Source organism: Nycticebus coucang, chromosome 14, assembly GCF_027406575.1.
Source record: "Nycticebus coucang isolate mNycCou1 chromosome 14, mNycCou1.pri, whole genome shotgun sequence".
NCBI classification, from domain to species: domain Eukaryota; kingdom Metazoa; phylum Chordata; class Mammalia; order Primates; family Lorisidae; genus Nycticebus; species Nycticebus coucang.
The window spans coordinates 81,421,898-81,438,717 of NC_069793.1; the positions used below are offsets into that span (position 1 = coordinate 81,421,898).

Consider the following 16,820-nt stretch of genomic DNA (forward strand, 5'->3'; position numbering starts at 1 on the left):
CCATGAAAGCTTCTCTTATTGCTGAATTATGAAGTGGCTTCCCTCTTTGCTGAACATGTCAAACCCTTAAAGACAGTATCATATATTAGTGATTTAGACATTTTGCATCATTGTCCTAAGCTGCTATCTACACTGAAGCACTTAGCCCTGTTGGCAGGTGAGAAGGCCTCCACAAATGGGAGTTCTCATATTCTTGTTTATATCTTATTTTTCTCTTCAGCTATTGTGCACCGATGGAAAGATATTTATCGCTTTATATCCTCTAAATGCTTAGCACAGCACTTTCTTTGCATACATACAGCAAAAACACTTTTTATGATACAATAAGATAAGGGACAATCATTTAAAGGTAAGAAAGTGTATCTCATATGAAAATTTCCTTTGGTAAAGACAGTCAAAATTTGTCTGTGTTAGGTACAAACTATCCAGTTAGTGGTTTGAAAGCTGAAACTTAATTCCATTTGTTCTTTATTCTCCAGATATCTCATCACCCAAGAGACTTCAAGATAAACTAACTAACTCCCCTGCCAAAGTGACAGGTGTTGGCAAGTTAGAGCGAAGTGGGAGTGGTGGGAAGATTATGACCCCTGCCCGGTAATGCTCTGACATTTTTTCTGTTATACTTGATGTATTTTTGAGTCATTTCTTGATGCAGGGAATTTCAGTAATTGTTCATTCATTCATTTATTCAATGTTCTTGAGGACATTAAAGGTACTAGGTGATGGGAATAAAAGAGATGACCAAGGTTCATGGTCTAGTGGGAAAGCCAGACATAGGCAGAGAGATAAATTACAATTTGGTGGGATATATGTTATGACAGAGCAGAAACAAAATAGCACAAAGGTGGGAACACCCAACTTTCCCTGCAGATTTGGAATAATCTACACAACTTTCCTTGTTTTCTGAGTGCTTGCATATTATGATGTGACAGTTCCATATTTACATCAAATTGGAAAGTAGTTTTGCCAGACTTAGCTGCCACTCCTAAATTAGTTCTCAATAAACATTATTTGAATGAAGGAATGTAGTATAATTTATCAGGCCAATTCTTCTGCAAGGTTAAATCAAAATATTTGTTTTTTTTTTCCTCTTTTTTTTTATTGTTGGGGATTCATTGAGGGTACAATAAGCTTGGTTACACTGATTGCAATTGTTAGGTAAAGTCCCTCTTGCAACCATGTCTTGCCCCCATAAAGTGTGATACACACCAAGGCCCCACCCCCCTCCCTCCTTCCCTCTCTCTGTTTTTCCTTCCCCTCCCCATGACCTTAATTGTCTCTAATTGTCCTCATATCAAAATTGAGTACATAGGATTCATGCATGCTTCTCCATTCTTGTGATGCTTTACTAAGAATAATGTCTTCCACTTCCATCCAGGTTAATACGAAGGATGTAAAGTTTCCATTTTTTTTAATAGCTGAATAGTATTCCACGGTATACATATACCACAGCTTGTTAATCCATTCCTGGGTTGGTGGGCATATAGGCTGTTTCCACATTTTGGCAATTGTAAATTGAGCTGCAATAAACAGTCTAGTACAAGTGTCCTTATGATAAAAGGATCTTTTTCCTTCTGGGTAGATGCCCAGTAATGGGATTGCAGGATCAAATGGGAGGTCTAGCTTGAGTGCTTTGAGGTTTCCCCGTACTTCCTTCCAGAAAGGTTGTACTAGTTTGCAGTCCCACCAGCAGTGTAAAAGTGTTTCCTTCTCTCCACATCCACACAAGCATCTGCAGTTTTGAGATTTTGTGATGTGGGCCATTCTCACTGGGATTAGATGATATCTCAGGGTTGTTTTGATTTGCATTTCTCTAATATGTAGAGATGATGAACATTTTTTCATGTGTTTGTTAGCCATTCATCTGTCATCTTTAGAGAAGATTCTATTCATGTCTCTTGCCCATTGATATATGGGATTGTTGGCTTTTTTCATGTGGATTAATTTGAGTTCTCTATAGATCCTAGTTATCAAGCTTTTGTCTGATTGAAAATATGCAAATATCCTTTCCCATTGTGTAGGTTGTCTCTTTGCTTTGGTTATTGTCTCCTTAGCTATACAGAAACTTTTCAGTTTAATGAAGTCCCATTTGTTTATTTTTGTTGTTGCAATTGCCATGGCAGTCTTCTTCATGAAGTCTTTCCCCAAGCCAATATATTCCAGTGTTTTTCCTATGCTTTCTTTGAGGATTTTTATTGTTTCATGCCTTAAATTTAAGTCCTTTATGCATCTTGAGTCAATTTTTGTGAGTGGGGAAAGGTGTGGGTCCAGTTTCAGTCTTTTACATGTAGACATCCAGTTCTCCCAACACCATTTATTGAATAGGGAGTCTTTCGCCCAAGGTATGTTCTTGTTTGGTTTATCGAAGATTAGGTGGTTGTAAGATGTTAGTTTCATTCTTGGTTTTCAATTCGATTCCAAGTGTCTATGTCTCTGTTTTTGTGCCAGTACTATGCTGTCTTGACCACTATGGCTTTGTAGTATAGACTAAAATCTGGTATGCTGATGCCCCCAGCTTTATTTTTATTACTAAGAACTGCGTTATCTATATGGGTTTTTTTCTGGTTCCATACAAAACGCAGAATCATTTTCTCCAAATCTTGAAAGTACGATATTGGTATTTTGATAGGAATGGCATTGAATAGGTAGATTGCTTTGGGAAGTATAGACATTTTAACCATGTTGATTCTTCCCATCCATGAGCATGGTATGTTCTTCCATTTGTTAATATCCTCTGCTATTTCCTTTCTGAGGATTTCATAGTTTTCTTTATAGAGGTCCTTCACCTCCTTCGTTAGGTATATTCCTAGGTATTTCATTTTCTTTGAAACTATGGTGAAGGGAGTTGTGTCCTTAATTAGCATCTCATCTTGACCGTTGTTGGTGTACACAAAGGCTACTGACTTGTGGACATTGATTTTATATCCTGAAACATTACTGTATTTTTTGATGACTTCTAGGAGTCTTGTGGTTGAGTCTTTGGGGTTCTCTAAGTATAAGATCATGTCGTCAGCAAAGAGGGAGAGTTTGACCTCCTGTGTTCCCATTTGGATTCCCTTTATTTCCTTGTCTTGCCTAATTGTATAAGCTAGAACTTCCAGCAGTATGTTGAATAATAAAGTTGACAGAGGACAACCTTGTCTGGTTCCAGTTCTAAGAGGAAAAGCTGTCAGTTTTTCTCCATTCAGTAAAATATTGGCTGTGGGTTTGTCATAGATAGCTTCAATCAGTTTTAGAAATGTGCCACCTATGCCTATACTCTTCAGTGTTCTAATTAGAAAAGGATGCTGGATTTTATCAAATGCTTTTTCTGCATCTATTGAGAGGATCATGGGATCTTTATTTTTGCCTCTGTTAATATGGTGGATAACGTTTATAGACTTGCGTATGTTAAACCAGCCTTGCATCCCTGGGATGAAGCCTACTTGATCATGATGAATGACTTTTTTGATGATAAGCTGTAATCTATTGGCTAGGATTTTGTTGAGAATTTTGCATCTATATTCATGAGTGAGATTGGTCTGAAATTCTCCTTTTTGTTTGGGTCCTTTCCTGATTTTGTTATCAGGGTGATGTTTGCTTCATAGAATGTGTTGGGGAAGATTCCTTCTTCCTCAATTTTTTGGAATAATTTCTGCAGTACAGGAATAAGCTCTTCCTTGAAGGTTTGATAGAATTCTGGTGTGAAGCCATCTGGACCAGGGCATTTTTTGGTTGGAAGCTTTTTTATTGTTTCTTTGATCTCAGTGCTTGAAATTGGTCTGTTCAGGAACTCTATTTCTTCCTGGCTAAGTCTAGGGAGAGGGTGTGATTCCAAATATTGATCCATTTCTTTCACATTATCAAATTTCTGGGCATAGAGTTTCTGGTAATATTCATAGATGATCTCTTGTATCTCTGTGGGATCAGTTGTTATTTCCCCTTTATCATTTCTGATTGAGGTTACTAGAGATTTTACTTTTCTATTCCTCGTTAGTCTGGCCAATGGTTTATCTATTTTATTTATTTTTTCAAAAAACCAACTCCTTGTTTCATTAATTTTCTGAATGATTCTTTTGTTTTCAATTTCATTGATCTCTGATTTGATTTTGGATATTTCTTTTCTTCTACTGAATTTAGGCTTAGATTGTTCTTCTTTTTCCAATTCCATAAGATCTCTTGTGAGATTGTTGATGTACTTTCTTTCTGTTTTTCTAATGTAGGCATCTAAAGCGATGAATTTTCTCTCAAAACTGCTTTTGCAGTATCCCACAGGTTTTGGTAGCTTGTGTCTTCATTGTTGTTATGCGAAAGGAAGTTAATGATTTCCTGTTTTATTTCTTCCTGCACCCATCTGTTATTCAACAGAAGATTATTTAATTTCCATGCCTTTGCGTGGGGTTGAGCATTTTTGTTAGAGTTGAGTTCCACCTTTAGTGCCTTATGGTCTGAGAAGATACAAGGTAAAATTTCAATTCTTTTGATTCTGTTGATATTTGTTTTGTGTCCCAGGATATGATCAATTTTGGAGAATATTCCATGGGGTGATGAGAAGAATGTATATTCTTTATCTTTGGGATGGAGTGTTCTATATGCGTCTATGAAGCACAGTTGTTCTAGGGTCTCATTTAAATCTCTTATATCTTTGTTTAATTTCTGTTTAGAGGATCTGTCCAGCTCTGTAAGAGGAGTTTTAAGGTCCCCTGTTATTATGGTGTTATCAGATATCATATTGCTCAGACTGAGTAAGGTCTGTTTCAAGCATCTGGGAGCATTTAAATTGGGTGCATAAATATTTAGAATTGAAATGTCTTCTTGTTGTATTTTTCCCTTGACCAATATAAAGTGACCATCTTTGTCTTTTTTGACTTTAGTTGCTTTAAATCCACATGTATGTGAAAATAAGAGTGCAACTCCTCTTTTCTTTTGAATTCCATTTGCCTGAAAAATTGTCTTCCAACCCTTGACTCGGAGCTTTAATTTGTCTTTTGAAGCCAGGTGTGTTTCTTGCAGACAGCAAATGGATGGCTTGTGTTTTTAAATCCAGTCAGCCAATCTATGTCTCTTCAGTGGGGAATTCAAGCCATTAACATTTATTGAGATAATTGATAAATGTTGTAGTATTCTATTCGTCTTCTTTTGTGAGAGTCCATTGCTTAGTTTTGTCTTTTGCATCAGTTTGGAGGTTAGGTTCTGTCCTTTAATTTCTGAGTTCTTACTTTACTGCTGATCCATTGTGATGGTCAGTGTGCAGAACAGGTTGAAATATTTCCTGTAGAGCTGGTCTTGTTGTGGCGAATTTTCTCAATGTTTGTATATCCGCAAATGATTTGATTTCCCCATCAATTTTTAAGCTTAGCTTAGCAGGGTACAGAATTCTGGGCTGGAAATCGTCTCTTTAAGTGATTAAAGGTAGATGACCATTGTCTTCTTGCTTGGAAAGTTTCATTAGAGAAGTCTGCGGTCACTATGATGGATTTGCCCCTGTAGGTCAACTGGCGCTTACTCCTGGCAGCTTGCAGAATCTTTTCTTTTGTCTTGACTTTGGACAGGTTCATCACAATGTGTCTTGGAGAAGCTCGGTTAGAGTTGAGGCGACCTGGGGTCCGATAGCCCTCTGAAAGCAGTGTTTCGAATCTTTGGTGATATTTGGGAAATTTTCTTTTATAATATTCTCTAGTATGGCTTCCATTCCTCTGGGGCATTCTTCTTCCCCTTCTGGAATTCCTATAACTCGTATGTTGGAACGCTTCATAAAGTCCCATAATTCTGGCAGTGAACGTTCTGCTTTCTCTCTCTTCTTTTCTGCCTCTTTTACTATCTGAGTTATCTCAAGAACTTTGTCTTCTACCTCTAAAATTCTTTCTTCTGCATGGTCTAACCTGTTGCTGATACTTTGCATTGCATCTTTAAGTTCCTTAATTGACTGTTTCAGTTCCTTCAGCTCTGCTATATCCTTTTTATATTCTGCATATCGTTCATCTCTTATTTGATTCTGTTTTTGGATTTCCTTTTGGTTATTTTCCACTTTATTAGCTGTTTCCTTCATTGCTTCCATCATTTCTTTCATTGTTTTCATCATGTGTATTCTAAATTCCCTTTCTGTCATTTGTAACATTTCTTTATAGGTGGAATCCTCTGCAGTAGCTACCTCATGGTCCCTTGGCGGGGTTATTCTGGACTGGTTCTTCATGTTGCCTTGAGTTTTCTGCTGATTCTTCCTCATGAGTGATTTCTTTTATCTGTTTCCTTGCCCTAATTTTCCTTTCACTTCCTCTTGCTCTTTAAGTTCTCGTGCCTATGGACTATGGGTTCGATGAGTCCTTTTGGTACAAGACCAGGAGGGTGAGAAGGTTGAAGAGCAAGAGAGGGATGAAAGAAAGAAGGACTGAGTGAAAAGAAAAAAAAATGGAGAAAGGAGAGGGAGTGGGTAAAAGGAATATTGACGAAAAGAAGAGAGGCACAGAAAGAGGGAGACAGAGCAATATAGGTGTACAGTAGGGTACTTTGACACAACCTTAAAAAAAAAACCCACCTTCTGGGGGTTCCCAGTTGGGTGGTTCCCTTGAGGTCTGCAGCTCTTTGCTAACCTGATCAGACACAGTACCCCACTTCCACCAAGTAGAAAGACAAAAATGCTATAAATCAAACCAAAACAAGCAAATAGAAAACTTTATGGGATAAAATTGGGTGAAGTACCAAATAATAGCAGTAGAAACACTAGCAAAAATGAAGTTCTAGTTATTGAAAAGGGCAGCAATGGGAAATTATAATTAAACTAGAAAAATTGAGAAAGAAAAAAGATCTGTATGGAAAAGGTTAAAATTAAAAAGCAAAACAACATCAACAACATCAAAATACACAAAAAAACAACCAAACTGAAAAAACAAACAAACAAAAAACACAACCAAAAACAAAGCAGTACGTATATGTTGTTGAATATTGTCTGGGCAACACGTGGTCTTCCTGGGTATGAGATGTTAATCACAGTTCTGATACGATTGGAGGCTGCTGATTTCTCAAACCCTAGCAGGTAGACACCCCAAATCTCTTCAGCCCACTTAAAAGGCACTTTGAAGTTGTAAACTTGCTGAGCAGAAGCTTTCCCAGGAAAGCACTTGTTGCTGGTATCACTGCTGAAGTGTCTATCCACTTACCCAGTGTGCCAAAACCCATCTCACTCTGCCCCTGAGGGTTAGGGCTACAAGGTGGCTTAGTTAGGCTACTTAGGCTACTCAGTTGATAGGTTCCCAGCTCCCACCCGGATTCTAGCTCTGCGACCCTGAGGGTGGAGCTTGCCAGGGTAGATCACTCACAATGGCTCCCTGTGGCCCACAGACAAACACTATTAGCTCTGAATGGCTCAGCGGCTCAGACTGGGGCCCCAGACAATGGCCAAAGTTCTCCGCACTCCCGCTCAGGCTCTCCCCAAGGCAGTTCAACTGAGTGCCAAGTCCAAAAACACCAAAACAGTTCATAGGTAAGGCCTTTCTGGTTTGCAGTCTCGCAGTCTCCAGTTGCAGGTGGGTTTAGACCGTTTGAACACATGCGACCACTTGCCGTTTTTCCACTGTTTTAGTCCTCCTCTTGGGGTCCAGAAGTCTCTCACTGACTCCCTGTACCCTCACGGGGGTAATGATAGGCAGATCCCACCAGCCAGAGATGCCTGGAGTCTTATCTCCCCAGACTCACGGTGCCCAGATACAAGGAAGCTGTTACTCGGCCGCCATCTTGCTCTCGCCCCTTTTTTCCCCTTTTTTAAAGTTAGGGTCTCACTCTGTCACACAGGCTAGAGTGCAGTGGCATCATCATCATAGCTCACTTCAACCTCCAACTCCTGGGTTCAAGCAATATTCCTGCCTCACCTCCCGAGAATCTGAGACTAAAGCTGTGTGCCACTGTGCCCAGCTAAGAAAGATTTATATTTTATCTTTTTCTCTTTGAGTAGGAGACTTTTTAAGACCTCAAATCAGCTAACCCTACTCATGTGTTTATTGAACATCCAACTCTTACCTTGCCTTGTGCTGTGAGCTTTCAATTTATTAATGTGCCACAACTTATCAGATATCGTATGTGTAATTTATGTACTTTTTAGAATATTAAAGTTATATTAAAAACCCTAGGAGTGCTTTTTTTAAAGATGATCTCGCTGCTATGAAAGATAATTAGGAATTAGGTTCAGAATTAGGCTTTGGAATTTAGTTCCGTTTAATAAACATTCAGCACCAGTGTGCCAAGCACTATTCCAACCACTGAATATGGAACTAAAGGCATATAAACCTACATTTATAAAACTTATAGTCTTTTTAAAAATTTTCAAAATATGAAGGGGTTACAAATGTATGTGTTTCATGGATAAACTTATGGTCATGTAGGGAGACTTGACACTAAAGAAATAATTCATGTGGTGGGGCCTATGGCTCAAAGGAGTAGGGTGCCAGCCCCATATGCCAGAGGTGGCAGGTTCAAACCCAGCCCCAGCGAAAAACTGCAAAAAAAAAAAAAAGAAAGAATTCATGTTATGAAGATAACAAAAGAAAGTTCAGAAGCTGGCAAGAGGAGGGAGGAACTCAATGTTGGAAGGGGGGTTTAGTAAGATTTCTCATAGAAGTTGACCAGAAAGTGTTTTGTATACTGATAACTGAAATAGTGCATGTTTATTACAGAAAATTTAAAAACATAAGAAAAGCAACAGTTACAAAAAATCACCAATAACCTCTCTACATAGAGGAAATTTTCTGTTACCATTATAGTATACATCTTTTATTTCAATGCATATATAGTATACAGGTAGTCCCCAGGTTACAAATGAGATAGGTTCTATAGGTTTGTTCCTTTTTTTTCTCTATACATATACATGTGTTTATTTGGTTTCCACTTTTTGCCTTCACAAAATTAAAAAGGCTTAAAATTTAATAACAATAACAATGTTTAAGATAAGGACTAGAAACAAAAACCTCATAGAGAACGAATGAAGATAAATACATTCAGAAAAGAAATCAGACAATTGCTGCAAGAAAACATTGAGCAATAATAATAATAATAATGCAAAAAAAGTAACATTCACATTGTCAGATAAGAGTATGTATATCATAGAATGCTTTGATTCTGAGGTTCAGTATGCAGTCATCAGTTAACTTCTTATTTTTTTCCCAAAATCTCAAATAATAGACAGCTAATATTTATAAATAAAAATAAAAGATAATTTCAAAAAACAGATCATGACAAAGCTTATAGACAATAGAAAAGGAAGAAATACTTCAACATTATTCTACTTCATCTGGATATACATGATATTAAAATTGGAAAAAATATATTATTATAAAGGGAAATTACAAACATATTTCACTTATAAATGAGGATGCAATATCCTAAACAACGTATTAACAAGTTGAATTAAAAATTAATGTTCAAGTAATATTCTTTGGTCAAAATAAAATCCAATTTATGTGAGAATTTCACTATTTTATTTTCTTTTTTTTTTCCTTTCCCTCCTCCCTCCTCTCTCTCTGTCTGCTCACCCCTTCCCCCATTCCCCATCATGTCATTGTCATTAATGGTCCTCATATCCAAGTTGAATACATAGGATTCATGCTTCTCCCTTCCTGCGATACTTTACTAAGAACAATGTGTTCCACCTCCATCCAGGTTAATACAAATGCTGCAAAATCTCCATTTTTTTAAATGGCCGAATAGTATTCCATGGTAAATATATACCACAGCTTGCCAATCCTTTCCTAGGTTGAGGGGCATTTAGGCTGTTTCCACATTTTAGCAATTGTAAATTGAGATGCAATAATCAGTCTAGTACAAGTGTCTTTGTAATAAAAGGTTTTTTTCCCTTCTGGATAGATGCCCAGTAATGGGATTGCAGGATCAGACGGGAGGTATAGGTTGAGTTCTTTAAGGTTTGTCCATACTTCCTTCCAAAAAGGTTGTATTATTTTGCAGTCCCACCAGCAGTGTAAAAGTGTACTTTTCTTTCCACTTCCACGCCAGCATCTGCAGTTTTGAGATTTTGTGATGTGGTCCATTCTCGCTGGGGTTAGATGATATCTCAGGGTGGTTTTACTTTGCATTTCTCTAATAATTAGGGATGATGAGCATTTTTCATGTGTTTGCTAGCCATTTGTCTGCTTTAGATTTTTATTTATTTATTTTTATTATTTTTATTTTTTTTGTAGAGACAGAGTCTCACTTTATGGCCCTCGGTAGAGTGCTGTGGCCTCACACAGCTCACAGCAACCTCCAACTCCTGGGCTTAGGTGATTCTCTTGCCTCAGCCTCCCGAGTAGCTGGGACTACAGGCGCCCGCCACAACGCCCGGCTATTTTTTGGTTGCAGTTTGGCCGGGGCTGGGTTTGAACCCGCCACCCTCGGTATATGGGGCCAGCGCCTTACCGACTGAGCCACAGGCGCCGCCCCATTTGTTTGCTTTAGAGAAGGTTCTGTTCATCTCTTTTCCCCATTGATGTATGAGATTTTTGGTTTTTTTCTTGTGAATTAATTTAAGTTCTGTATAGATCCTAGTCATTAAGCTTTTGTCTGATTCAAAATATGCAAATATCCTTTCCCATTGGGTAGGTTGTCTGTTTGCTTTGGTTGTTGTCTCCCTGATGTACAGAAGCTTTTCAGTTTAATTAAATCCCATTTGTTTATTATTGCTGTTGTTGCTATTGCCATGGCAGTCTTCCTCATAAAGTCTTTTCCCAGGCTGATGTCTTCAGTGTTTTTCCTATTCTTTCTTTGAGGATTTTTATCATTTCATGCTTTAATTTAAGTCCTTTATCCATCTTGAATCAATTTTTGTGAGTGGTGAAAGGCGTGGGTTTAGTTTCAGTCTTTTACATGTGGATATCCAGTTCTCCCAGCACCCTATTTATTGAATAAGGAATCTTTTCCCCAAGGTATGTTCTTGTTTGGTTTATTGAAGATCAGGTGGTTGTAAGTTGTTGGTTTCATTTCTTGGTTTTCTATTTGATTCCAAATGTCTACGTCTCTATTTTTGTGCCAGTACCATGCTGTCTTGAGTTAAATTTATGTCTAAATTGGAACAGGTACTTTTGCCTATTGCCGGTAATAACCTCTGTTCATAAGTGTGAATCATATGTCAGTTGATATCCGTAACTTTCAGACTGCTTGTATACGTATATTTATACTTGAAACATATGTACATTTTAGATAAAATTAAAATCATATTGTATGAACTTTTGTTAAACTTATAATAAATGGTGAAAATTTCCACATTGCTTTAAATGTTCCAAAACATTAACAAATGATAGCATATTATGTAAATGAAAGATTAAACATTTTGTATAACCGGTCTTCTGTGGGATATTTCGTTTGTTTCTGGTTCTTTTACATTATAAAAATGTATGACAAATGTATTACACATAAATCTTCACACACATCTGAATAGATCACTGGATAAAAAATTTAAAGTTAAATTTCAGAGATAAGGAGTGAGCCCAGTTTTTATGCCTTTAATACACACTGCCAATTGTCTTCTGGAAAGTTGTAACAAATCATTCAGAAGATTGCTATTTGTTCTACAGCTTTGTTATTACTGGACATTGTACTTTAAGAGATAATTCCGTCATAGGTGAAATGAAGTATTTCATTATTATTTTAATTTGTGTTTTTTAAATTTCTAGTAGTTTTATATTTATATCAAAATGTTTCCTAGCCATTTTTAGTTCTTCTTTTGCAAGTATAGGTTTTTTGTTCTTTTAATTGAGACAGTCTCACTTTGTCATCCTCAGTAGAGTGCTGTGGCTTCATAGCTCATAGCAACCCCAAACTCTTGGGCTCAAGCTATTCTCTTGTGTCAGCCTCCCTAGTAGCTGGGACTACAGGAGTCTGCCACAATGCCTGGCTATTTTGTTTTTTGAATTCTGTGCCCTTTTTTTATTGGGAGATTTATTTCACTTTTTCCTAGAAACAGGTTGTATTTTTTCTTTTTTTTTTTTTTTTTACTTTGAGACAGAGTCTCAGTCTGTCACCCTGGGTTTGAGTGCCCTGGAGTCATAATAGCTCACAGCAACCTCAACTCTTGGGCTCAAGTGATCCTTTTGCCTCAGCTTTCTAAGTAGCTGGGACTAAAGTCACTGTCACTAATTTTTTTTTTTTTTTACTTTTGGTAAAGACAGGGTCTCACTCTTACTAGGCAAGTCTCAAATTTCTGAGCTCCAGCAGTCCACCTCCCTGGGCTTTCCAGAGTGCTAGGTTTATAGGCATGAGCCATCATGCTGGGCCAACAGGTTGTATTTCTTATAAAGAGAACTTTATACATAAGTATGAATAATTTTCTGATGTATATGTTTTTAATATTTTTCCATTTCTTTTTTTTTCTTTTTAATTTTGTTTCTGTATAATTTAGTGCATGGAAGTTTAAAACATATCCTGTCCAATTTACCAAACTGTCCAAGTCCCCAAACACCACGTTTGGGGTTGTCAGCATGTGATTACATTTTCATTTTGAAAGATTAAATAAAGAATGATTTTGAGCGATAGGGTTAGTGCTGCAGGGGAAGAGGCATAATAAAATGGACAGATTTGGCACAATGTGAAAAATTAAGGCAGTAGGCTAGGTTATTTGTTCCAACAAATGACTCTAGGGTTGCGCAGAGAGCCTTAAGAGCCATCTCAGAGGGTGAGAGTGAGGTAATATGGATGGGACTCTGCGTTCTATTTCTTCACTTCCCCTGGAGTGTGTGTGCTTTTTTTTCTGTTTTATGTATTGGGTTTTGAGTAGGATTTGTTTAAACTAAGGTGAGTGGGACTTTGATTGCTTAATAATGGAGTACAGTTGGTCTGGGGAAAGACAATAAGGTGTGAAACTAAGATTGAGTGGAGAGAAAGCTTTAGATTTGGCTGTTTAGGAGGAAGAATCAGCAGGGTTTGGTGATTAATTAAGAGGGGTTGAGAAAAGGGAGAATTCAAAGATGATCCCAGACTTTGAGTTGGGTAGTTGGGGGAGGGTGGCTCCATTAAGCAAAACAGGGTCCACTGTGGAAAGTTCGGGTTGGCTGGTGCTGAAGGCATAAAATGGCTGGCGAATCTCTAAAATTTTCTCTCCAATTTAGAGGACTTTTAAAAATACAAATGAATCCTTTTGCAGTTTAGCATTCAGAAATGTGACATTTATTATCATCTTCTCATCCCAATTGCATCTGACAGGTTATTTAAGTCAAATGATGAGAACCAGCATTCCCTCCCACCCTAGGTTTTAAAGCTTAAAAGAAGTTATTAAAAAGTAAAGTTTTCTGTGTTCAGCAATATGGTGGTCTAAACCTTCTGAAAGAGGTTTTACTGAGGGCCAATCCAGTCCACCACATGATTGTGTACATAAAGTTTTATTGGAACATAGCCAGACCCATTTGCTTGCATATTATCTATACCTGCTAGTTGTGTTAGGGGATGGTATGGCCCTCAAGCCTAAAATATTCACTCTGTGGCCCTCTATGGAAAAGTTTGCTAACCCCTGCTCTAAAAGATTTTATTCTCAACCCACGCTTCTATGATTTCTGATTTAGTTGGGCCAAACATGGGGTCACAATTCAGAATTAAAAGGACCATGTATGAATAAGCCACATAATGCATAATGAGAGACAGTAGACACAAAACATGGAATTATTGGACTCCCAAGGATTTTGATCTTAAACATTAAAAAATACAAAATATAAAATAAGATGTCTAAAATCTTCAAAGAAATAAAAGATGGAATGGAAAACCATGAGCACAATGTAAGATATTACAAAAAATGACCAAATCTTCACAGCATTTGTGTTCTGGACTTGCAAAGGAATTATATTTTGTAAGGGATTGTAGACTCATATACCACTTAATCCACTGGTTATTTAGAAGACTTTTTTTTTTTAAGTTTCTAAATGAATGGAGGTTTTTTTTTGTTGTTGTTGTTGGCTACTTATTTTATACTGTGGTTCAATCATTGTCAGTTACTTGGAACTTTGTAATTTTTTGAGCCTTTCTTTGTGGCTTGAGTATTTGTACAGTAATTGTCTGTGTACAACTTGAAAATGTGTTATTCCTTGGATGCAAATTGCATATATTTAAACATTAGCCAAATCTTACTGAATAAGTTACTGCAAGTTTTAAAATATTTACCATTTTTTCTCTGAGAGAGATGCTAAAAATATTTTACTGTAATGATATATTTTTTACTTTTTAGTAATTCTGTCACTCTTTGCTTCTTAGGCAATACATTCATTTCCACCTAAGTCCATGAAACATATAGTTTTGGTAGATAGTCCTTTTATCATTATAAAATCTTCTTTGTCTCTACTCAATGTTTTCCCCTTATTTTCTGTTGTTCTGATTAACTATGCAACATTTGGTTAGAATTTACGTGGAATATTCTTTTTGTGCTATTCTTTTTCACCTTAGTATACATGTGTTTTCTTGTTTTATGTGTCTCTTGTAAACAGCTTATTTTAGGATTTTTTAAATTTAATCTAAGTTTTGTTTTTCAGTTGTAAATACTAATATACTTGAACCTATCTTTATCATCTTATTTTGTATTTTCTATTTACTATGCATCTAACTTTATACCCCCCCCTTTCTACTTTCTGTTTGATAGACCATACTTCTTTCCTTTTTATTTCTTTTTTTGCAGTTTTGGATGGGGCTGGGCTTTAACCAGCCACCTCTGGTATATGGGGCTGCCTCCCTACTCCTTGAGCCACAGGCACCGCCCATGGATATACCATATTTCTTTAGTGTAATTTCCATTTCCTTCAAACTCCACCCTTTCAAACCTGCATTTTTGTTATCTAGAACTTTTGTTCCGATTTGTTTTTAAGTATATGACAATTTTTTTGTTATTTTACGTTGAATGATCATTTAGATTAGTGAATACGTTTAACCAGTTTCTTTGCTCACCATTGTTTCTTATATTCCTGCCCTTCCTCTGGGTTCATTTTTCTACCTAATAAAGTGCATCCTGTCTTTTCAACATGCCTAAGTCTTTGTATTGCTTAAAAAGATTCATATTTTGAATTTTGAATGTGTCATTCTTGAATGCTGGTTATTGGCTCATGGTTATTATCCTGCAGCGTGATTCTGCTCCATTTTCTTTTGGCAGTTGTCCTGAGAAGTCTGAGTCAATCTGGTTGTCATCATTTCTTGTAGCTTTGAAGAGTCTTTCTTCCTTCTTAGTGTTCTGCATTTGACTATTCTTAGAAGTCATGACTTTCTGAAAAATTTATATCCATTATCTTCAAGAATATTGTTCTTTGCCATTCCCTTTAGTCTATAAATTCAGCACTCCTATTAAATGTATATTTGAGCTTCTGAATCTGTTCTGTATTTCTCAACTTTTTTTTTGTATTTTTGTTTTTTATCTCTGTGCTGCTTTTTATATGATACTATCCAGTTCTGTTTCCTGACAAATTAATACCATTATTAGGTAAACCATGCTATGCTGTTTTTCCCTTTATTGAGTTTTAAAACATGAATATGATATATTTTATCTTTTATATGTCATATATTTTATTATATATTTAAAAATACATAACATGTATTTTTAACTTTGGTTCTCTTTTTTATTACAAGCCTGCTCTTGCTGGCTCCATCTTTACCTCTGAGAATTTTGAATGACACTTCTTTAGAACTTTTTGCTTCCACTAGTTGCTTCATTGCCTTTATTTTCTTGGGTGTGATTTACTTCATTTGTTGGGTCTGCTTACATAGGTACTCTTGATTCTGGAGTTCTTTAAAAGCTTAGCAATGTTGCTTTAAGAATTCATCTTGTGTAAAAGTTTTTCCTGTGTGTACCTCTCTCTGTTGCATGGTTTTTGTAACTTTCAGGTTGTATAATTACAAATTCTTCTTTCCATCAATGTTTAAGATTTCTTAAAATTAGTTTTTATTAAATCATAACTTTGTACATTGATGCATTTATGGGGTTCAGGGTACTGCTTCAATATGTGATGTGAAATGTTTACATTGAACTAAGTAATGCATCCATCACAATATACTCATTTCGTTTAAGATTTTTTTTCCTGGGCCATTGGCCAATGCTGAGAACTATATTCACACCTGGTGTGGGCTCAGTTCTTAGTCTCTGACAAGGGGGAGATTCTGTTAAGTCAAAAGAATGGGACAATGTTTCCCACACTTCCTTAGGAAGTCCTGGCTGGAAACATGCTCAAGGCCAATGACATGGAAAGGAAACAAAAACACTTGTGTCCAGTTAGAAAATTCTTTCAGCTTCATCTTCAGCATATATCCAGAATGCAGCCACTTCTTACCATCCCCACTTTTAACATCCTGGTCCAAGCCACTTTTTCTTTTCTCTCAAGTTATTCGTAGTCCTAATTGTTCTTCCTGCTCCTGCTGTTGTCTTTATTCAGTTTATTTTCAACACTGCATCCAAAGTAATCCTTTAAAATGTGAGTTAGATAATCTCTGCTGTCCAGACAGTTCAATGGCTTCCCACACCCATTCAGAGAAGAAACCAAAGTCCTTAGCAGGCCTATAAAATCCTGTCCTGTCTCAAACCTCTCTCCTACTTCTCACCCATAACTCAGCTCCTCCCCCACGCTGAGCACAGGCACCTTCCATCTCAAGGTCTTTGTCCTCTTTTGCTCACCCGAAAAGTCTTTTTTCATTAAAGAGATCTACACTGTAGCTCTCTTACTTTCTTTAGGTATTAACTCAAATGTCACCTTCTTGGTGAGACCCTTCCTGGCCATTCTACACATATTTACAATTTAACACTCCTTTCCTGCAGCATTGCGTGTCATTTACCATCATGGAACATATTCTATAGAGTTGACTTATTTATCTGGTCATTGGCTGTCTATCCCCATCGGAGTGTT

The 16,820-nt window shown here is 36.8% G+C and overlaps 1 protein-coding gene across 2 annotated transcripts in view; it reads left to right on the forward strand.

Annotated features, from left to right (window-relative positions):
• The window catches only part of CCDC81 (coiled-coil domain containing 81), a 69,864-nt gene that overhangs the window by 28,701 nt on the left and 24,343 nt on the right, over positions 1-16,820 (forward strand). For both annotated transcript variants that reach the window (XM_053561863.1, XM_053561864.1), the window contains one exon: positions 480-594. In XM_053561863.1, the coding sequence (XP_053417838.1) occupies positions 480-594 (115 nt within the window). The remainder of the gene's footprint in view (positions 1-479; positions 595-16,820) is intronic.